Source organism: Mugil cephalus, chromosome 3 (assembly GCF_022458985.1).
Source record: "Mugil cephalus isolate CIBA_MC_2020 chromosome 3, CIBA_Mcephalus_1.1, whole genome shotgun sequence".
Lineage (NCBI taxonomy): Eukaryota > Metazoa > Chordata > Actinopteri > Mugiliformes > Mugilidae > Mugil > Mugil cephalus.
In genome coordinates this window covers 4,418,656-4,442,583 of record NC_061772.1, presented here as the reverse complement: position 1 = coordinate 4,442,583, position 23,928 = coordinate 4,418,656, and the positions used below count along the sequence as shown (strand labels likewise).

At 40.4% G+C, this 23,928-nt stretch overlaps 1 protein-coding gene across 2 annotated transcripts in view; it reads left to right on the top strand.

Moving 5' to 3' along the window:
- efl1 (elongation factor like GTPase 1) overlaps positions 1-23,928 on the top strand; it is a 59,925-nt gene that overhangs the window by 1,279 nt on the left and 34,718 nt on the right. For both annotated transcript variants that reach the window (XM_047581551.1, XM_047581552.1), the window contains exons 5-15: positions 652-785; positions 1,648-1,785; positions 1,906-2,132; positions 3,575-3,698; positions 4,076-4,155; positions 6,049-6,185; positions 6,543-6,665; positions 10,436-10,535; positions 18,683-18,840; positions 19,188-19,342; positions 20,271-20,406. In XM_047581551.1, the coding sequence (XP_047437507.1) occupies positions 652-785; positions 1,648-1,785; positions 1,906-2,132; positions 3,575-3,698; positions 4,076-4,155; positions 6,049-6,185; positions 6,543-6,665; positions 10,436-10,535; positions 18,683-18,840; positions 19,188-19,342; positions 20,271-20,406 (1,512 nt within the window). The remainder of the gene's footprint in view (positions 1-651; positions 786-1,647; positions 1,786-1,905; positions 2,133-3,574; positions 3,699-4,075; positions 4,156-6,048; positions 6,186-6,542; positions 6,666-10,435; positions 10,536-18,682; positions 18,841-19,187; positions 19,343-20,270; positions 20,407-23,928) is intronic.

The following is a 23,928-nucleotide window of genomic DNA, read 5'->3' as shown; positions in this document are numbered from 1 at the left end:
CATTAATGTAACATATGTCAGCATGAACACATCATTAGCTAACCACATGCCCATAGCTTTTTAACAAGGAAATAACACATAGTCTACTCATATTCAATTATTTCATTTGATTATATAATGCATGCACAATAAATGTATTAATTAGTTTGAGTTGATTGCGTTTAGTTAACGTCAACAAGGACAAAAGACATTAAAGTTTCTCCCTACTCATGGATACACAACACTTTGTGCTTTTGCTTTTGCGGTTAGTCCGCCATTCATAGTAGTAGCTGTCTGGTTTCTTTTCAGTTGCTTGAATACTTTATTCAGCCACGTTTTAAGACACCTTTTTTGATTTGTGATCACTTCACACACTGTCCTATTTTTAAAACAGAGTGAAATCTGTACGCCGAATGAATGAGGCGAGCCTCTTCTTATGCAAAGGTCATTAGTTCATTTGGAGTTCTGTTGTATTCCATGTACTGGGCCACACAGAGCGACTACCTACTCAGCTAACTGAACTGTGCCTCATTCGCTTTACATCATAAGTGTTAAGGGTTAAGCCATAATTTCTGGCCAAACTTACTGGTAATTACAAACAAAGCAGTCCTCTCAGCCTAAACTTTTTTAGTTGGAACACTCACAGTGTTTTTGTGCTTCTTGTCCCTTTAGGAGATCAGGACTACTTACTAAATCTGATTGACTCTCCTGGTCACGTTGACTTCTCTTCAGAAGTTTCCACAGCTGTCAGGCTGTGTGATGGAGCCATTGTCATTGTTGATGCAGTGGAGGGAGTGTGTCCACAGGTACATTTCACTGACTACACTCACGTGCACAAAATACTCCGTTTTTGGCACTTACTTACATGTCTGAAGGAAATGAATATTCCATCTATATGCTCTTTTACATACAGCTGTGCACACAGTTATCTTAGCTTTCAAGCTCATTCTGGAAATGGCTGGTGTTGTGATATTTTCTAAATCCTGTTCACAATGTTGAAAAGTGGTTTTGTTTCTTGTCCCGACCAGAAATGTGGGCCTTTGTGTTCGTTTTGCATACTTAAAACATGAGACACATACTTTGAATATTCTGTATGGCATACATATCCAAAGAATGCCAATAAAACAGACTAATATCTGTGTATCAGACATTCAAAAATGTATTTTCTAGCATCACTGTATTCTTAATGTACAATTTAATTTGTGTTTTATTAGGTGGATTCTGTGGACATCAGTTTTTGGAAATGTAGAATTATTCCAACACCATCCTTTTCCAGATTGTGGTCTAAGAAATGAAAAGGGGGTGTGTTCTGTCAGCCTCTAGCACATGGGTCCTGGTCTGGGTTACTTCTTGTTAAAAGGGAGCTTTATTTACATCGTCCCTTTAGTGCAGGCTCTGGGTTCTGGAAAGCATCTTCAGACACTTTGGATTGTTGTTGATGCTATACACCGATTAATCATACCATTATGACCCCTTACCTAAAGTTGTTTAGGTCTGCCCACGTGGTTGAACAAGTGTCACAATTTCTGTTAATGTAGGAACGCACAGCTGCTGTATACTATATACTGTGGAATGTTCATTTTCAGTAGCCATTTAAAAGCATGTTTACATGTTGCTGTGTGGAGATGTGGAGTGTGATTACTCTTTGAATGTGTGTATTGTTTTTAGACGCAGGTTGTGCTTCGTCAGGCATGGCTGGAGAACATCCGGCCAGTTCTGGTCATCAACAAGATAGACCGACTTATCACTGAGCTGAAGCTCACCTCTCAGGAAGCTTATACCCACTTGAAGAAGATCTTGGAACAGGTGAGGGTTTCAGCTCTCATCTTACAAACCATAGTTATTCATTTAAGCCCTAATTTCACAATAGATGGAATCCTTTATTTAAAGGGTACTTTTTTGTGCACTCTTACTTGTTTCTGGAAGGTGAACGCAGTGACAGGGAGTCTGTTCACATCCAAAGTGCTGGAGGAGCGAGCAGAGAAAGAGAAGGAGGAAGAGGAGAAAGAGGAGAAAGAGAGCGAGGCTTTCAGTGAAGATCATGTTTATGACTGGAGTTCTGGTTTAGAGAAGGCTGATGACTCCTGCCTCTACTTTTCTCCCGACCAAGGAAATGTGGTCTTTGCCAGCGCTATAGACGGATGGGGTTTCAGGTGAGCCGGGTCTGATGACATCAGTGGTTTTTATGATTCGGAAGTCCAACATCTTGGATTTCTTGGATGCAGTTGTGAAGACTGTCTTTTGTGTGTTGGATATTCGAGCTGGAAAACCAACAAATTAAACTCACGAAACATTTAGACCAATGTGTTCATTAGATTATACCAGTCAGCACCAGCACATAACATACTAGTAAAGACGAAAGTTATTTTTTAGATTCCATCTTCAGCTCAGTCCTGGCATTATTCAGCTGAAGATGGAGTTTGAATATTTTCATCACAGTCATTATTTCAAAAACTTCCAATGCATATCACTGTTAATGGAAAATAGCAATGATAAGAAAACTGTGAATTTACATAAAAGACAAACAAATTATTACCCAGTATGTTAGTGATATGCTGACATATTTTTATGTTTATATTTCCCATTCACAAAAGAAAAGTTACAAGTAATAGCACTTATGTGGACAAATCAGAAGAAGAAGAATTTATTTATATGCACTTTATGCCAAATCAGCAAAAAAAATAAAAAAAGATGATGTAATGTAGATTTTAAAACTTACTACCTAACTGTATCTGAACTAATGCATAGCTGAAGCACTCAGCCTCTTTGGATTAAAGGTTATTCTCTTGACTTGCTAATAATTTCCCATTCCTCATTACAAAAATAATCCAGATCTTTATCTCCATGGCCTTTGCAGTGAGTCTGTGTGACTATGACTATAACTCAAGAAGTCAAAATGTCACTGTAAGCTACTCTAAGAAACACTGGCAAATAAGTAGAATGTCCACCAGATGGTGCTGGAGTCTTTTAGGCTTTTAACGCATGCTGCACTAAATGCCCATCAGCCTGATTACAGAACCATGACAGACAAGAACAATCCACAGCTTGTGTGTTTCTACCTTATAAGACCCGAGTCTTTTACACAATTAGGAACTTTCAAGGTAAAATACTACTCCATAACATTTCAGTACTGGAAATGAACAGATCAGTCAGCCTCTTATAATGCATTCTCCATTCTAAAACAATCTGATCTCACATAATGTGTTAGAACACAGAATTAAAGGCCTCCATGCAACACTTGCAGTTTATTATGAGGAAACAAAGACCTAGTTCTGATGTGCCCTTCTGATCACTTGCTGCTATAAATAATCCACTTAATTCCCTGTGGAGACAGCCATCTTTTCCGCCTCTGAATTCAAGCCTTCCATTTAAGATCTATAACAACAGACAAGGAACCTGAGATCGAAACAATTACACAGTCACATTATCTCACGTCCCGTTAACAGTACAAAAGCACTGCTCATAGGGCAATAAGTTCAGTATAGAAGGAAAGCTAAATGCTAGTGTGTGGTTTACAGTTAAGATTTTTCAGTTGTCAGTGAATTTTGGTAAAAATGTAAATTGAAAACTAAGAGTTTGACTTTGTGTTTTGTAGAATCCAGCAGTTTGCCTCCATCTACAGTCAGAAAATGGGCATTAAGGCATCGGTGCTGCTCAAAACCTTGTGGGGGGATTTCTACCTCAATGCAAAAGCAAAGAAGATCATGAGGGGAGCTCAGGTAAACTAACACAGACTATTTCTGTGTCTTTCTTACTTGCTTGTCAGTCTTTTGCCCATGTGTCTCCTGTGTGTTTTACACAGTTATATGAACTGCCGCAAAGGGTTTAATGGATCCCAAGATCACCATGAACTCAATCACAATGTCAAGTCAGTGGAAGATCAAGAGAAAAACAGCTGATGCAGTTTTCCAGCTGCTTACACTGACACACAGCAGTTTCCTGCATTTTCCCCAAAATCTTTCAGTAAAAATCTGTCAGTGGTTGTCAGCGTTAAAACGTAGTATGGTGGTAATTAACACAGATATTACTTTTTTTTTTTTTTCCTGTTCCAAACATTCATTTTGTTGTATGCTATTTGTCTCCCTCATTCCTGCAGACCAAAGGAAAGAAACCTCTGTTTGTGCAGCTTGTGCTGGATAACATTTGGAGTTTATATGATGCAGTGGTCACCAGGAGGTAGGTTAAAGGTTAAAGAGTAGCACTGCTTTGTTGATTGAACAGATTGTCTTTTGATGTTTGAACATGCACACATACTCTAGTATGTAGCATTATGGATTAAAGTTGTCCATGGCTGCAACAGATTTCCATCAAGTGCTTCCCGGAGAGGATAGATCAGTAGAATTATTTTAACATCAAAGTAAATGGAGCATGGTGTACTGGTGGGGAAAAGATAATGCTGTGCATGTGTGTAGAAGACAGAGGCAAGCACACACTCAAGTTATACCAACAGCAGTAGAGACTGACTGCATAGTCCTTCTTGCATCAGTATTTGGGTACAGTGTGGTTAGAAAGCCTTCCAGGGATTCACTGTTGATATATTTACATTCAGTAAATGTACAGGAACCAATCCCTCATTACATTATATTAGTAACACATGGCTGCAAACAACTGTTCATTTTTTTATAGAAACATATTTTAGATTATGAGAGGCTTGTCTGAATTTTACATAGCACATAGTTTATTGTTGCTTAGCCTCTGATACACTGAATAAATAGGTTTCTCACTTTAGCCTCAACCGAACATTGATCCACATTTTTTTAAGGGTGTTAAGATATCTAAGCCCGAATCAAAGACCTGATAATGAGTAGAATAAATGTTTTGCAAAGCCGATACTTCAGTCTTGAAATTCTCCCTGTTCATCAAATACAGTTTTGATTATTGGACTTATAGTGTGTGTTTTTCTTGACCTGGTCTGATGAAGGGGAAAGAATGGAGGGGCAGTATTATAACCCATATTTGTTTCCACAAATGGAACAAATATGTCACTGATCTCAGTGTGTTTTCGTAGTTCATGTGCACCTTACTGGTTACTCAAGTTTGACAAATGGAAATGTGGAGAAATAGTTCCCATGAATAAAATTAAAACTTAATCAGGCATAGCATTATGACAGGAGATGTGAATAACTTTTGGCTTTTAATGGACAGGAAAGTAGTGTTGACCTGGCCTCCAAATCCATTAGATCCAAAACTGATCAAGTATCTGTGGGATAATCCCCATAGGACCCAAAGGCCCCCACTAACAACATTCTGTTTCCAGACACCACAGGACACCCTCATCACCTCACATGTCCATTCTCTGATCAGTCTAAACTGTTTTGGGGACACTAAGGGAGACCTTCACAATATTAGGAAGGTGGTTATAATTAGAGATCGACCCATATGGATTTTTTAAGGCCGATGCCACTACTGTTTTTTTTTTTTTTTTTACATCAGCATTGGCCATTAGTCATAATATTATGACTGATCGGTATATTTTGATATTGGACTCTCTCTGCTAGTTGCATTTTTAGAAATCATGCGATGTCAGCACTTTGAATTAAATGGTCATTGTGATTGTTCTGTAGTTTGGTGCATCTGTGGACGTCCAGGCCTTTTTATGTTGCTAATGTCACTCTTGAAAACAACTACAGATGTTTTACCTGTTTCATGGATGAAGAAATGATGTAATATCAACAGCTTTTGATTGAGCCAACAGTTCCATTACATAACAGGGGTCTGTGTAATTCTAACACCTCTTCAACTGGAACAGAATAATATCAAATTAAACCTGAGGTCACTTTAACACCTATTTGTCCTTGATTGATTCCTCATGGGGAATTCTTTCACTGCACTTAAGCCATCCATTTGTTCACTCAGAGACCAGTGGGCACATTTCTAGCAGCGAGATGCTGTACATCTAGTGGCTGGGGAGCGGTTTGGGGATGAGGTGCTTGAGCTGATAGGTTCCTTGAACCAAGATGATAAAAATGTGAAGTTGTCCAATTATAACTGTATTTCCATGACAGCTGGAATGGGACACAAACAAGTTTGAATACGTTTCTATCCATTTTATTGTTTTTTTGTGAGCAGAGACAAAGAGAAGGTGGAGAAGATGGTGACAACCCTTGGAGTAAAGGTGATGGCCAGAGACTTGCGTCACTCCGACCCTAAAGTCCTCTTGTCTGCCATCTGCAGCCAGTGGTTACCTGTGTCTCAGGCTGTCCTCTGTATCCTTTGCCCTGTCTTTATCTGATCTGGGTATCTTTTTAAAGTGTGATACCAGTACTAATACACTGACTACTTCACTGAAACCCCATACTATACAAATCAAAATCAAACTGTATCCTAGTGTTTTCCTGCAGCTTTCTATGACATGTTTGTCCATTATAATCTGGACCTAAGACCTGTTCCTTAAGTGTCGACATCAAAAATTTCGATTCAATTGTGTCAAAGCAATTTGGCTGTTACCTTCCTTAGAGTTAAATGTTTTTGTAACAGCAGCCTCCTTCATTTCCAGGCTGTGTGCCAGATCATGTTGGAGATCTTGGTCTGTTTTTTCTAGTTTTCCTTAACAGAGACTGCAGCCATGGTGTGTGAGAAACTCCCCAGTCCTTTAGACATGGCAGAAGAAAGGGTGGAGAAACTGTTAAGTGTTGGAGCGCGGCGATTTGACTCGCTACCTGAAAAGACACAGGAACTGAAAACAGGTAGATACATGCACTCTTCTGTAATGGATTTGTAAATGTGATTTGATGGAGACCTCTGCCCATTTTCATGGAGGAAACCAAGATGAATCATTTTCCAACATATGGTTCCTTGTCTTTAAGTGGTAAACAAACATGTAGTTAGATCATTAGAACATAAGAGCTGATGCAGGCACTTGTCAACATTATGGCATGAGACAACATTAGGACACTTCTTCATGGTCGCTAATAAAGCAGTTATAGTCAGCGTTCATGCGGAGGTGGCAGACCACATTTGAACTGAGAATGTTTCCTTGATCTCCTCTGATTGGTTGAATGAAAACCACATGCTTCTAAACCTCACTGAGAGCCACTTTAAAATGTGTGTGCCGTAGTGGCCATACAGGTGCTGGCCAGTAAATTAGAATATCATCAAAAAGTTGAATTATTTCAGTAATTCCATTCAAAAGGTGAAACTTGTATACTGTATACTTTCCTTCCACACATAGTGATATATTTCAAGTGTTTATTCATTTTCATTTTTATTATTACAACTGACAGCTAATGAAAACACCAAATTCAGTATCTCAGAAAATTTGAATATTCTGAAAAGGCTCAATATAGAAGACACCTGGTGCCACACTAATCAGCTGATTAACTCAAAACACCTGCAAAGGCCTTTAAAAGGTTCCTCAGTCTTGTTCTGAAGGCTCCACAATCATGGGGAAGACTTCTGACTTAACAGTTGTCCAAAAGACGACCATTGACACCTTGTACAAGGAGGGCAAGACACAAAAGTTGATTGCTAAAGAAGCTGGCTGTTCGCAGAGCTCTGTGTCCAAGCACATTAACAGACAGGCGAAGGGATGGAAAAAATGTGGTAGAAAAAAGTGTACAAGCTCTAGGGATAACCGCACCCTGCAGAGAATTGTGACGACAAACCCATTCAAAAATGTGGGGGAGATCCACAAAGAGTGGACTGCAGCTGGAGTCAGCGCTTCAAGAACCACGAAGAGACGCATGAAAGACATGGGATTCAGCTGTCGCATTCCGTGTGTCAAGCCACTCTTGAACAAGAAACAGCGTAAGAAGCGTCTCGCCTGGGCCAAGGATAAAAAGGACTGGACTGCTGCTGAGTGGTCCAAAGTTATGTTTTCTGATGAAAGCAAATTTTGCATTTCCTTTGGAAATCAAGGACCCAGAGTCTGGAGGAAGAGCGGAGAAGCACAGAATCCACGTTGCATGAGGTCCAGTGTAAAGTTTCCACCGTCAGTGATGGTGTGGGGTGCCATGTCATCTGCCGGTGTTGGCCCACTCTGTTTCCTGAGGTCCAAGGTCAATGCAGCTGTCTACCAGGAAGTTTTAGAGCACTTCATGCTTCCTGCTGCTGACCAACTTTATGGAGATGCAGATTTCACTTTTCAACAGGACTTGGCACCTGCACACAGTGCCAAAACCACCAGTACCTGGTTCAAGGACCATGGTATCCCTGTCCTTGATTGGCCAGCAATCAAGGACCTTAACCCCATAGAAAATCTATGGGGTATTGTGAAGCGGAAGATGCAATGCGCTAGACCCAACAATGCAGAGGAGCTGAAGACGACTATCAGAGCAACCTGGGCTCTCATAACACCTGAGCAGTGCCACAGACTGATCGAGTCCATGCCACGCCGCATTAATGCAGTGATTGAGGCAAAAGGAGCCCCGACTAAGTATTGAGTGCTATACATGCGCATGCTTTTCATGTTCATTCTTTTCAGTTGGCCAACATTTCTAAAAAAAACATTTTTTTCATTGGCCTTTTCAATATTCTAATTTTTTGAGATGCCAAATTTGGAGTTTTCATTAGTTGTCACTTATAAATATCAAAATTAAAAGAAATAAACATTGGAAATACATCGGTCTGTGTGCATTGCATGAATATAATGTACAAATTTCACTTTTTGAATGGAATTACTGAGATAAATCAAGTTTTTGATGATATTCTAATTTACTGGCCAGCACCTGTATATATAGTTCCTTGCCCCATTTAGGGATCATTTGAAAACAATGATACTCTGCCCCTTGGGGCTGTTTGGACATTTAAAGGACGGTGGAATTCGCTATTATAGATCTATGTAGAAGATGCCGTCAATGCATCATGGGAAATATAGGATATAGTTTTTTTCTAGTTTCCCTCTTACTGCAGACTGAAGGTTGGGATACCTCAGCCTCTGCTGCATAAGTTTTTATAGCTATATAGCTTCTGTAAATATCTGTGATCAAATCAGAGGTTGAGCAACATAAACAAGACAGCCATGGTTAAAATATTTATGTAGCTGAATTTGACCAGGCCCTTGGCCTATCCCGTAATCCTCAGCTTTACAGGGTGTTTTAGTATCTTTCTTTCCATGCCTTTGGTTTAATGGCCAACAACTTTCCTGTTTTGGTACAGCCCTAACACTCAAATCACTGCCACTTCCAGAAGCATTAGACAGCTATTTTCAGGGATAAAGCTTAAATTAACTTAAATTGTCTGGGCAGGGCAGACAGGCCTATGTTAGTAAGTAGCTGGTGAACAGGGAACACTACTTAGCAGTTAAAGAGAGAGAGAGAGAGAGAGAAAGAGAGATGTGCCAAATTCTAAAAACTGCACTTGAATTCATCAACAGCATTATTAAATGCTAAGGTGTCTTTGACATCTGCATCAGTATATTGGGTGATGTCACTTTTAATGAAGCGTGATTGATTTAATAAATTGCTCATTTGAAACTGGCTAGTATGTCTTAAAACTTTGGAAGGTCCCTGAATATTAAATTCCAAATTAGTCCAATTTAATAAGTTGTGTGTATTAATACAACTCATTAGATATGAAATGTCATTTAATCCTTTTAAATAAATGTAATCCAAAAACTCATTAGGACCACACTGTGGACCTTTTTCTGTCGAGTACCTTCTCAATCTGTATGCTTGCTGTTTTTGAATAAATTCATAAAATCTGTGCTGGTACTGGGCTGGCTAACTCACCAAAAATATGAATATTTTGTGTTGTAGCTTCCTCAACTATAAATACTCTATATATACTCATACATATACTATCTAATTACCAACACACTTTGTTGAAGACTAAAGATAACATATATTTAAAAGAAAAAAAATTAAATGTGCAAAATGATAACACTTTATTTCAATGCCTTGCTTCCCTACCGTACCTTTGAAAAGAGGAAAAGGCAAACCAGGCCATATGAAAAAAGATCATAATTCTGCTTTGTTTTCCAGATGCATTTTTATTAAACAACTGACTCACAGAACATTGCATTTCCTGACTGGTCTGATTGCTTTTTTCCCCATGATTTTAATTTGAAGCTGGGCCAGTAGGAAATGTTTGGCTGACATCAGTCTCTGAGTCCATCAGTTATCTGACCATTTAGCATTCTGGATTTCCATCCAGATATCGGTGGACAAAAATTAACCGTTATTTGACACAGCACTATTTCCACGAACAAACCTTTAAACTGAGTCATTACAATTAACAACTACAAAAAAGTGTGAAAACACTAATAATGTCCTCCACTATGTAATGTGTGGTTTGTGTATTATAGTATGGACCTACTTTATTCTCACTAGACATTTAGCACAAACTCAACAGTAAAGTTATTATCTAATGTCCACCTGTGTTGTATGTCACCTCAAATTAAAAATTATTTGGTTTCTGTATAGTTTACGAGACGCAGGGTTAGGGTAGGCGTAGCGGCGAAGAGGTTAGCGATTTTAGATGGGTGTTTATCTTTTTCCTCCACTTGTGCATTTTCCAGCATTCCTCCAGTGTTCGAGTGATGAAAATGCTCCCATTATCATCTTTGTGTCCAAAATGTTTGCTGTGGACACGAAGGCCTTGCCTCAACACAAACAGAGGTGAGTGTGTATTACTCGTAATATAAGGCACATTTCTCAGCATTGTGCAGTTCCTGCAGTGCAGAGGTGGCTAAGGTGACTTGTTCAATGGCTAAATTAGCAGTAGGCTAACTAGACATGGTCACATTGCATTGAAAAATATGTTTTTGTTTAACTCAGAAAGCAATACCACTGGTAACCACTAGGTGAAAACATAACATATAGAGTTATCGTTAAACTATCAACTATACAACATCAGGGGAGAGTTCTCAACATCCTGACGTTGCCAGTGTCTTGCCATTACAATGGTTCAGATAGAAATGTTTTAATTAATTGTACATTAGCATTCAGTCTTTGTCTGCTCCTTATTTTGGAATTGCCACAGCTAAAAGAAAACTAGCGTGATGTACTAAATCACACAAGTAATGTGATTCAGATGGTTATCATTGTGAAAACTTATGCGGTGCAATCACACAACTTCCTATTTAAATTACATTATTCACATAAATTAAAAGTGAAGTTGGGCATGTTCCTGATGAGTTCCATGAACTATTCCCACATGAATCTCATGAGGGAATGAGAGGATCATTACTGGTTCTGGCCTAACACATAACACACAGCTGATTTGCAGCGGCTTTGTTACACATTTCTACATTTTTATAGATAAAGGGAGGTTGATATAGGATTATGGATGGCTGACTGCTGGGTCAAAAAATTATAAAAACTTTAAAAGCCTGCCATACATAGCATGTTACTAAAATGAACCTCATCAGGTTTAGTAGTATGATTACTGTTAACTCTATAACCCAGATCTGTTGATGACAAGGATGATTGTTGTCTTTCTCTAATGGTAACAATTGGAAACTCCAGGCTCACAAAACATCTTTTAAAAGTCTTCCTTTATGCTTTGAATCACAAATTTGCTAATGAATACCAAGGAACTATTCTCCTCTGATTCATGGCCATTGTTTTCACATTGGCAAGTCTTGATTGTGGTTGTTGATTGTCCTTTGACAATGGCTATTGTCAACATCTATGTCAGTGGTAAAGTCACCAAAGATGAGGAATTTAGCAGGTAGACAATACAGGACAGCAAAGAGAACTGGCCTTTGCGTTTTCCAGTTTGGTTGTTGAGTGGAAGATTTCTGCCACTTGTCCTCCTCTTGTGAGAATATGTTGAGGTTAATGTGACTTCCTGTGACATGCCTAATATGACCTGTTGCAGCCAAGTTTCAGTGTAAATTAATTTCATGAGCCACCATATCGTTTTGCTACAATGGAATCAGACTACAGAACCCCGGTATTCATTTTCTCTTATCCTGTAAGTGTGACTATTCATTTTTAATACTTCTATGAGTAACTTTTCTTGATTTTTTTATTCATATAATGAGGGAGCAGTAAAAGTTTCCATGGAGTCTAGGGATTTTTGGATGGGTGACAGCTCTAAAGAACCTGCAGAGAGGCATCTAAGACTAGTTCAGCCTCCAGACCTCATCTCTGGGTGTTATCTCTGGGCTATTCATGCTGTGCTGGCATGCCAACTCTGTGCTCATCTGCCTGTGGAGGAGCTGCAGCGACAGAAAGAGGCTTTCACGACACTCCGTGCTGAGGTAGTAGATAGCAGCAGCGGGGCACACAGCGGGAATCCTTAGCTCAAGACATAACTGAAAATTTCAGCCATCTTTGACACAGGTTCTGTTTCTCATTGGGAGCCCTGAAGCTCCACTGTGGCCCGGAGCCCCTCCCCTGCTGTAGCTATTTTGCTAGTCATATTCCTACTGCCAAGTTTTTCGCAACCAGAAGCAGGCCTGCCACGATAATCAATAATTCAGTTAATCGTACGATAAATGGAAAGCAACTCGATAATTTTGCTGGCCTCAATATATCGCCATGCGCATCTCTCTACTAAGAGGCTGGATGACAAGAGGCTTTGGGGCGGCATGTTCAAACTAGCAGCAGGTGAGAGGCCACGGTAACGCGAGTCGAAATTTGTAGGAATAAGGCCCGGTTTATAGTCAACACGAGCAACGCAATGACGCGTGAGCGACGCACCTCTCTTCATAGTGTAAACAGTGGACGTCTGATGCACGGGCCATAAGTGAAATCACATACATCGCTCACACACCAGGGGGCAGCAACAGAGCCGTTTATTGAGATGATATCATCACTACGGCTCTGAGGTGAGGACGCAAAAATATAAAAAACAAATCTCTACTGAGGAGTGTGTTAGTTTATTGCGAGTAATCTTGATTTATTTAAAGCTATACTTAGTTTTCGTCTTTATTTATTTATAGATAACTGAGAAAGGGGTAGAGATAAGTTTTACTTCCACCTGCTCATTTTCAGACACTAAACTTTTTGTTGTTTTCTTTCGGCTTTCAAATGTATTTGTTATGTTAGTAATAAATTAATTAAATTCAAATTAAATTTAAATTATTACTCAATCGGCAACAAGACGCCTATCGAATTTGTCCCTCAAACCTTTTCCAGTCTTTTTTTGACACTTTCTACATTCTTTCCCATCGTGACAGCAATTTCTATCCACGCATTCACTATGTCAGTCTTGTATGAGAGTATGGATGTGAAGTGAGTGCGCCCGTACAAGCTTGCGTAACTTCTCCGCCTCTCCCGTTATTGTTCCAATAGTCTTCTTCTGTTTTATAACAAAGTGGTTAAAAAGTTCCTTAGACGGATTAGCGCCTCCCACGGTGACGGATTGTATTACAAGTATCTTGACGCAGCTACATATCATGGCGGCCAATGCGGCACTTTGCGTTCCAATGCGGCGCGTCATTGCGTCGTCCGTGTTGACTATGAATCGGGACAGCGAGCTAGATGAGCCCATTAACACAGACGAGACAGTTTGTCGTCACTGGACACTGGTAAAAACTCACTGACGCGTTTGGTTGAACAAAGTTATATAAACGAAACTAGCGTTCACATAAAGTGGAGTTAGCTACATTACAAAAGAAATGTTGCCCTTTACTGATGGTCCATTATTTCCATTATTTTTATCATCATTATTGTTTATTTTATTTATTTATGATATTCAAAAGTTCATTCCAATGTTAAATAATCTTGAGAAATAAAAATTTAACTGTTTATTGGTTTTGAAAGGGTGTACTTGCATTATGACGCATTGTTATTAAATTAGTGAAAAAGTGGTCTCAAAATAATGTTGACAATAATATCTTTTATCATCGATAATTTGTGGGACAGTATACCGTCCAGCAAAATTTATTATCGTGACAGGCCTAACCAGATGTGTGGCAGATCTGATCAGCTAAATGGTCTTCTCCTGCTTATGGCCTCCTTTTAGGCCGGTGTCTACGACCTCTCTGCTGTAGCCTAGTTTCATAGAGCTCCTGGCCTTCCTGGACGCTGCGCTTTTAGTCCCTGAAAAAGTGACATTTCTGCTCCCAGCCATTCACCAGACTTGAGGGAGAAGATGGTCACTTCCTCCCATGAGAAGTGGAAAATCTTCACCTCAAATGTGCATTGTTGACTATAGACAGTTATCATCCACCTCCAGCACTTACCTCACTCAGGGGTGGAGAGGGAATCACTTTGGCTGGTAACCATGTCAACAGATGCTCCACAAACAAGCGTGCACCCACTTCTAGGGCACTCGTCGGCCTGGTGATGGCTGTGATCAGCGAGGGATGCTGAAATGAAATGGTCACATGCTTCAGTTTCCTGGTCCACCTGTGGAAACAAGCTATCTGCACAGTTTTCTTGAGAGAAAAACAGGGGGACTTATTTTCTCAATACTTTGTCCAAAGGAAACGGGCGGAATAAGACCAATTCTGGTGCTGTCTCCTTTCGACAAATGCATCAGGAAAAGGCCATTTCACATGCTGCCTATCACACATGGGCTGGAGGATGTGCATCCAGGCAACTAGTTTGCATTTATCAGCCAGACGCACATTTTTACGTACGTATCATTCATAAAATAGAATCGAATGTGGAAGCATCATTGGAGTGTTAACTAACCAGTCCAGTAGGTAATGTAGATGCAGACCCAGGTACTTTAGGTCCGAACTAACTTCGATGGTTACTGACTGCAAAGAGGGGCCTGGGCCACCACTTTCTCCTTGCTTTTGGCAGTATTTATATGTAATTGGTTTGACGTGTGCCATATCACAACGTCCTTCACCGTGTTCCTATACATTTCCTTCTTCCATCGCTGATATACCCCACAGTTCCTCTAAAAAACCTCTGCATTTGACATGAGTCCAAGGAGTACAGTGACAGAGGAGAGCACTGTACTCTGTGGTGCTCCCATTATTGTGAGAGCAAAGCCCATCCAACAGGCCCATGCCATAGCCTGTGCAGGAGGCTTATCCTGCTGTGAGCCTTTCTGCTTGTGTGTTGGTGTCTTTCTGGAATTATGCCACTACAGTGCTAGTCAGCGTGGGTGAGGGTGCAGTCACGGGTGTAGATGGCATACAGGAGAGGGCTCAGCACACAGCTCTGTGGGGAACCAATGCTGAGCGTGGGCAGAAACTCTACCGGTGAATAGGTGAGGGATCCAGCGCGGCTAACTTAAGCATAATGATGGCAGGGATGGCGGAACTGAAAGCCAAGTTCTAGCAACCTTGCAGACCTTAAGAGAAGTATGCAGAGGTGTGAAGATAGGTCGTTTGTTCTGTATGCAGAATGAAATGAGGTCTGTATGAGGTTTAAAGACAGGAGGGAGGCAGGCGTTGATGTAATGTGGCATGAGTCTTTCAAAACATTTTGGAATCCATGGATGTAAATGTGTAGTCACTCAGGTTACTGATGATTTAGTTAAGGTCAGTTGTGAAAGCATTAAATACAAAGGATATATGCAGCATGCTTTCACTCAAAGGAAGACTCATCAGCGAATGGGTAGGAGGCTAGGTCAGAACCTTGTTCTGTTTGTCATTTTTTTTTTTTTTTTTTGAGTTGCTCCTAAACATTTGTGTGTGTGTCTGTGTCAGGCTGTCACGAGATGGGCAGTGTTATTTCCTTCTCCTGTCAGTGGTTTTAATGTTGTGGCTGATTGGTGTATGTATGACCTTATCATCTTGTTCCTCTAGCTGCTCTCTACTCATCCTCTCCTCTCTCAGACACAGTTATAATACTATATTGTTATAACACACAATATTATTAATAAAGTTGATAATTGAAATGTTCACTTTAGAGTATGATGTCTTCCTGTAGTTAGACTTGTTTTATGACTATGTCAGACCTATTGCTCACTATTAGTTTTTGGCAGAGTTAAAAAAAAAAAAAAAACATGTGTTAGTATCTCTTTCACTTGTGCACCATTTCTACCCCAAGTTGTTTTTTTCCCAGAGTGGGATACAACTGATACTCCTCCCTGATCTTTGTGGCCGTCTTGGAGGTGAGTTTAGGGTGAACCTCAAACTCCCAACTCCTCCACAATGGCCGATAGATGGGGTTGGCCTGGTCTGCCCCGCCTGTCCTGCTTTAGATTATGAGCACACATAAACATCACACAGCTCCATTCTTCCGTATCTGGCCCATTCATTTAAACCTGGTGTCACAGACTCTGTCTCCAAGCACTTTATGAAAATGGGACATGAGGTATTCTACTTCCTCCAGTGACATGAAGAGCAAAGATGTGGACGATCTTAAAAGGCTCGGATAACATGCTGCAACAAAGAGTGAATTGCTGCCATTTCCTATTGGAAGCAGATGCTCACAGGAGGCTAGGATGGATGTTCAGGAGCAGTGTTTGTGTTGATTTAATGGCCAGGTCTGTGGAACATGTGTGTAAGCTGTTAGTGGGCTTGAGTAAGTTCATTGTCTTTGTTGTGCCTCATTGTCACTGACTAGTTGCTGACGACGTCACTAATAAAAACACAGTTTTAATAGTATCCTGGCATACATGGTATGATCCATGGCTGCCCCTCAGTTTTCAGCTTCTTGATCTCCAGCATAGCTGATGCAGAGAAGAACTATTCTACTTGAGCCCTCTGGCTCTCCTCTCCTTCCTACTCCTGTCACAGTGCTGGATTGCAATTTCAAACTCAACCAGAGCACTTCTAGGGAAACGGAATGGCAAGCAGAGGAAGGTGGATTTACTGTCAACACACTGTCGAAGAATTTTAGATGGGGAGGATGAGGAGATACAGATATGTAAAATAGAGAGAGAAAGAAGGAAGAAAATGTCATCATCAGTTTTAGTGGGGAACGAAAATGTGTCTAAAATATCAGATAATTAGCTTGCAAGAGTGTCCTGTCTCTTTTTCGCTCTACCTGCAGCAGGCACACAGACTCTATGCTGACATTTCTGTGGCAGACCATAGATGCTGCTGTGTTCAGTGGAGTGGTTAATAAACATACTGTTAGTAGATCTAATAGGATCTTCTAGTTAGTATCTAGTAAATAGGACACTTAGAGGTGTCTATAAACACTCTATTGTAGACCTTCTTGAAGATGTTTCAAGTAGCTTCTTCACTTCTGACGGACTGGTTCGGGAGTTGGGGTTTACATAGGAACATTTGTGGATATTGTCCACCTGGAAATCACATGCCTGGGGTCTGTAATGATCAAATACTTGCCTGTAATTGGAGGAATCTGTGTTTAACCTGTTTCCTTTCCCCAATGAATGGTATTCTTTTATGACGAGTGTTAAGACTGTGTCCTAAACCAATGGCATATTTTATCTGAGTTCACAACCCCAGTTCAGAGAGGGAATTTTCAATTTGACATACTGTAGAGGGCATCCTTTACCCCTCTTTTAAGACTATCCATGTCTTACTTGTGGTCAAAGAGTCATTTGAAGAGGTTCAGTTTTATTACCCGTACATCCAAAGGATGGCAGTGAGGCACTGAAAGGTTCTACAGAGAGGGTTAACGGAATGTTTGACGTGACTAGACAGACCGCTGATGTGAACTACATTAACTTTTGTTTCATCTGCATAGTTAACACTGCCCATATGTGCTTAACCCTCAAATTACTGTATCTCACTGTGGAGCTTTCATTATTTCATTTTAGAAAGAATATCATCCAGGTTAGCCAGAATGGAAGATATGTTCCATCAAAACCTTTTTTGCAGCAAAAAGCAATGAAGTGTGTTTTGCAGACAGCTGTAATATCAATATATGATTTAATTTCTGATCAACCAGCTCAAGTCTTTGGAACCCATAAACTTCCAGCCAAGTCCTGGCATTCCCATTATTACCGATGGCAGTCTGATTTGATGTCTTAAGGAGAAATGTATGGAAAGCGTGATGCCTAGTATGTACACAGCATTCATTTCTGGGCTGAAATAACAGTCACGGTAAACTGATAACATTCACATCTGCTTGCTTTTGGTCTGTGTGTCCTTTTGGATTTGGAAAAAATGTGATCTTTACCGAGTAAGCTGACTTGTGCTTTTTTCAGTTGGAGGTTATTTGTTCTTAAGGCCAGACCATCATCCAGTGGGGTTTGCTCTTTTGTGGTTTCCTTTTATAATCCTGAATTCAGGCCGTGGCTCCATTTATACCCAATTTATGCTAAAGAGAGGTGCAATCAGTTTCGGTGAGTCGGCACGGTTGCTGCTGTTGTCAGGGGCAAATTATGGCCTGTTTTAAGTGGCTTGTCATCATGGAGCTGAACTCTGTGCTGGATGCCGTCACTCAGGCCTATTGTGCACAGCTGTGTTGCTATAGTCACTGTGGTCTTTTTGAAGAGGGAAAGCACACTAACGCATATGCCAACACTCCAACTGTATTGCACATGCACACAGAGACTGCAATGGATATGCAAACACACAGCATGTAGCAAAACTAACAATAATTTTGTTCTGTTTTTATGATTCCACTTAAACTTAAATTCTCCTATGTGGGAAATTTCGAATTTGCCACATCAGGAACAGTTACCATCTTGTAGAAAGGGTTTATGGCCAGAGTTGCATGCTTCATGTTTGAATGTTGGTGCTGATCGAAATACTGATCTCCAGTTGTCCACTGCAGTGACACTTGTGACCATCAGGTTCATGTGAGATTAGTTAATTCCAGTTGCCACAAAGTTAAAAAACAAGCAGCAGCAAAAAAAAATAATTAAAAATTAGAAAATTACATTGTTGGCAGTACATGGAAACACAAAACAATACATTTGCTACTAATCTAGTATAATAATGTGTATAAAAAGAGTCTAATATCTGGTCTGATTGTGTGTGTTTGTTTAGACCGTTAACTCAGGAAGAGATTGCCGAGCGCAGAGAGCTGGCAAGACAGCGACATGCTGACAGGATGGCAGCTGATCAGACGGCAGCGGAGAGCCACAAAAAGCTCACTCACTCGGAGAGTTTCCCACAGGAAGGCCAACCTGTGGTAGTCAGCACAAGTAAGCTCAGCTCCTACTAATTTCTATCTCTGACGTCATCTTCATATTTTTACTTTTCCAAACAGCCGTGCTCAGAGGAATAAAATATATTAACATTAAAAGCGCTGCATTTCATTCATAAGAACAAACATCCCCTCTATGTCTTTTTTTCTGGAGACAGTTTCTTAAATAAAGGCCTTTCTTAAATATTTCAGACAGTCACTAATAATTACGCGGATGGAGAAACATGCAAGTAGGCATGTTATTATCTGTGTCAGATAAAATTGGTAAATGTGTCAGATGATTTCCAAGTACGTGCAGTATCAGGGGTATTGATTTTCATGTGTATCCTGTTTGTCTCTTGTCAGCTAAGATGGAGAGTCTGACACTGAAGGCAGAGGAGAAAGAGGAGCAGAAAGAGACGTTCATAGCGTTTGCTCGGGTCTACAGTGGGATTGTCAAGAAAGGACGGAGGGTATTTGTACTGGGACCAAAGTACGACCCTGCCCAGGGCCTGAGCATGGTACGCCCACAGTTTCCACTACGTGTCCCACACTTGTTTGTGTAATACACGCATTTGCTGTAAATATTCAATTTGTTGACACTGAAATAAATGGATTTTGCGTTTTTCTTAAACCCTGAGGAACAGAATTAGCGCAGTGACCAAATATTCTAGTATTAGTCCTTGGTCTGTTTTATGGAACTGTTCCAGGGCTGTGACTCAGTGTAAATCTAAGACAGACAAATGTGTCTGCATGCATTATTACTCTTGTGAATTTTTTTTCTTTTTTTTCCCACTAAACCAATTAGGAGCTCTCAAAATTTATCGCACTGAGTGGATTAAAAGTGAACTGCAGAAATAAACAATTAAAATCATTCCATCAAATAGCATAAACATCCACTCTGGTGCTTTAATGGCTGAGTCCCGAGCTCAGTTTATGGTGGGTATTTCTATGTTGGGCTAATGAAAGAGAATATAACCAGATCAGTTTGCCTTTAAAAGCTTTCACTTTCCAGATGCTAAATTCAAATCATAGTTTCCTTCCTGTGATGTGCTATCTAGTTTCAGACAGTCTAAATAATGTTTCAAGTTACAGCTGAGCCAGTCATGAGTCCAGCGGCCGAACTCTATAATTTATATGCACAGATTGGGCCCAATTTTACTTAATAATGCTTATAATACAGTATTTAGTTGTCAGAAGATTGTAGCAGTAATTCCTAATACATCACAGCATCTGCATATTTCAGTAATACAGTCATTATGGATCATCTCAGCCATCTCTTTGCTACTGAAGTGATATTATGCGTCATGGATTTAATGGTTTCCATTTCAATTAGCTTTTTATTATCCAAGTTGCATGGAAAATCTAATATCAACAAAGCTGTCCATTCACTGTAACCACCAGAAATGCTTTGGTCCTCATTCCCGTTTCTTCTCTCATCTCTACCAGCTGCCAGAGGGATGCAGCGCTTCAGATTGTGTGTCTGAGGTACCTCATCTGTCCTGCTGTTCCTTGGAAAGTCTCTATTTGCTGATGGGCAGAGAGCTGGAGGAGCTGGAGGAAGTCCCTGCAGGAAATGTGCTGGGTAAATATGTCTGTTTCTCCTCGGTTATTGTGTTACTGTTGTGCGCTGCTTTACTGGACAGGGTTTGGGCACGCTGATCTCACCTGGTTCAGGATTGTGGAATTTGGTGAGCAGTTACTGTTTGACGTGACGTGAATAGCTGAACAGTCAAGCTTGAAATTCTTTGTGCGTGTCTGTGTAGACACACCAATGACTGTACAATATAAACTATAGAGACAATACTACAGTCCTACAAATCTCTAGTGAGTACAATTTCTTTACAACTGGAGCGCTAACCAATCAATGAGCAGACCACCAGACATAAGACAAGACAATTGGTAATCTCTAGAACCATAATACTCTGTGACGTGTTTTTCTTTTGAGAAGTGACCTATATTTTGTCTGAGATACAGATTCCGACATAATGTTTTTAAAGCCCACTCACTATGTCTTTTAGGACCATTACATATTTCTCTCATTTCCTTGTTGTCTTGTGTTGTGATTAAACGACATATAATCACACACCACTTCTATCTGCATTCTAGATTTGACTTGGTGATCTCACACAGCTCTGACAGCTGGCTTTATATTACACATTTTTTCAAAATACATTAAATCCATGAATGAGTTCTTCCACTTGTCCACAGATTTACATGTATATCTACATAATGAACAGCTTCAGCCCCAGTAGCTGTTCTCTCTCCATGCAGATACTGTAGTTCATGGGACGCTCTTAACTATCTGCTTTGGTTCACATTCAGAATCAGGTAGGCAGGATGGTAGATGGTAGACATTACCTGCCCCTGTCTACCAATAGCTGCTTTGAACATGTGCATATTGAGGGAATCTGAACTCTGTTTTATAAGTTAACCAGCATTTCATTTGTAGATGGACGGAAATGTGATTATTCTGATAATCTGTAATTGATTTAAACGGAAGCTAAAGCGACTTGTACTTTCTGGTTTGCTGACAAACCAAGATGCTATAAATTGAGAAAGATAGTTGCTCCTGTCTTCCTGCATTCATGACTTGGAGTAATAAAGTTCAAGTTCATAGTTCCAAACCTTTAAGTTTTCTCATGTGCCTTAAAATGCATGTGCTGAGTGTTTCTTGGAGCAGTATTGATTTGACTTCACATTAATGTTCTGGGGCACTTTGAGAGTGGTGCCAGCACAGAATGGACGAACTGTGTGAAGTCCCCCTGTGTAACTGTCATGAATTATGAAGGAAATGTGCATTAGGATATTGACATACAGTCATCAGCTGGTATCACACAGTACAAACGAGTTGTCAACAACCAGATCTTCTTATCTTGTCACTGAGTGAGCATCATTGGCTCTTTATTTAATTTGGATAGGCAACATGTTGATGGGCAGTAAATGGATCTGGGATTGACCTGCAGTTACAAGTTCTAGGGCTGGTTACACAGATATAGACTTTTTGAAAGTCGATATCTAATCTGACCTAACATGTGGTTTGAGATGTGAAACACCTGTCCGCCAGCACTTGCCTCTTGAGGATTTGAGCTGGCGAGGTAGAAAAATTTCAGATCAGAAAAGAGCGAGAGATTTGTTTGGCCTCACCTCATGGACTCAGTCAGGGTTGCATAGTCCGTACAGTGGCTGCCGGTTGCCAGGCTCCATCGGACTTTCTTGGCCCAGCACTCCCACTCATTTTTATACCCCATTCATTAGAGTATTGCAGCAGCTTGCACATTTGACCAGGAATGTGTGGGGAGATCTCACAGTGTCAGAGTAGCCCTGATATAAGCCAAATGAAAATATCAACCATTGCAGGACCTGGGAATGTAGAGAGGAGGCGAGGCAGGGTTTGACCTCTGCCGCAGACTGCTTCCTCTCTTCCAACCACACAGCCCCCTCTCTTAAACATACTCTACTGAGGATATATATGGTCTGTGTCTATTAAATCTCTAATTTAATAAATAGCAGTACATATGGTATCAGTGTCTCTCCCATTTCCTTTTTGCAGTGACTGGTTGATTTTGATTGATCATGTGCGTTAATTAATGAATGCAGAAAAGGGCTGATGGAATTTTTTTTTAACTATGATGTTTTGTAATGGTAAAGTAAGACACAGGCGGCTTGTTCCCCCGGGATCCCACTGCTTTCCACTAAGAGGTTTGATGACTAAGCAGAACGTTGAACTAGTAGCAAGCAGGGTGGAAACACTTTCTGCCCTTCATAGATCAATGCAAACACACTGTCTTTCTGTGTGTGACGGCCATGTGGGAGCCATCATTCCTGTCCTGTTAGTGCCCTGTGGCAGGGAGGAAGTTTGCCAGTGGAGTACCAGTGTGTAAACCCCACCAGGCTTGGCCCTGATTAGACCCCCATTATTATCTGACTGCTGGAGCAAGTAATTGGAGAGGGAAAAACCACACATGCAACGTTCTCACAAATATACACACAAAGCAGCATTTGATGTGGAAAACATTTTCTAGTTAACCACATGATGGCACACTGCACAGACTGCATGACAAAGTGCTATGTTTGCATTCGTGTGTGTCTGCGACGCAGTGTGCCATGATTGCCCATTTTAAATGAATAACAGGAAACATGACACATGTACACACACACACACACACATACAAGGGCACATGGACAAAGGGAAGACAGCTGCTGTGCTTTATGCACTGTATTGTGTCGGCTTCCCGCTTGTGTTTCTTGCCAATTGTTGGAAACCGCACTCTCGGAAAATGAAAGCATCCCATCATGCTCCTGTGCAGTTCATTTTGAATCCTACCATCACCCCCAGTCATTCCCTGGAGAAGGGTTTCCTTTCCAGTTAAACATCATCAGTAGTTCTAAATCTGTTTAATACATTGTTGTGAATGATTTCTGTTGGTCATTCAGCCCAGCAAGGATTATGACTATGATTCAAAGATATAAATCAAAACCCCCGTTTGTTATTATTATTATTATTTTTTGTATAATAAATAACACATCTACATGTCGTCTGACAGAGTTGTGGTATAAGAGCTTCTGTCTGCCAGAATCAATTCTAGATACAACTACCAGATGACATAGATTTTATGAGTTACAGAGAGTTTCCTTGTTTGAATTCCTTATTGAATTTTCTTAAAACTGGTCGTGTTGGTGGTTGGTCTGTGTCCTCTTTTTGCAGTGTTGCCCTGGTTGACCTCTTTGATTGACTGTTCAAAGGCACATAGTCTTGATATCAGCTGAACATCCTAATGCTCAATATTTTTGGTCTGGGATGAAAAGGCCAGTTATCCAGGATAGTTTACAACTCTTTCCTAGCTAATCTTAGCTCTTTTGGATTTCCGTTTTGAATGAGGAACACAGACGTCTGCTACCAGCTGGTTTGGAGAGGTCTTTGCTCTCATGCAGGTGCAGTGTATTTGTACTGGTTGGCCAATGGCTGTACTCTGTGTGAGCACCGGTAACTTCAGACGACGCCACAGCCTTCAATGCTAGTTTCTGGTGTTCTTCAAGGTGATGAACTGTGTCATGAATCCTTTCATTTTGTAGGTTCGTAGGAATTCTTGAATTGAGGACAAAA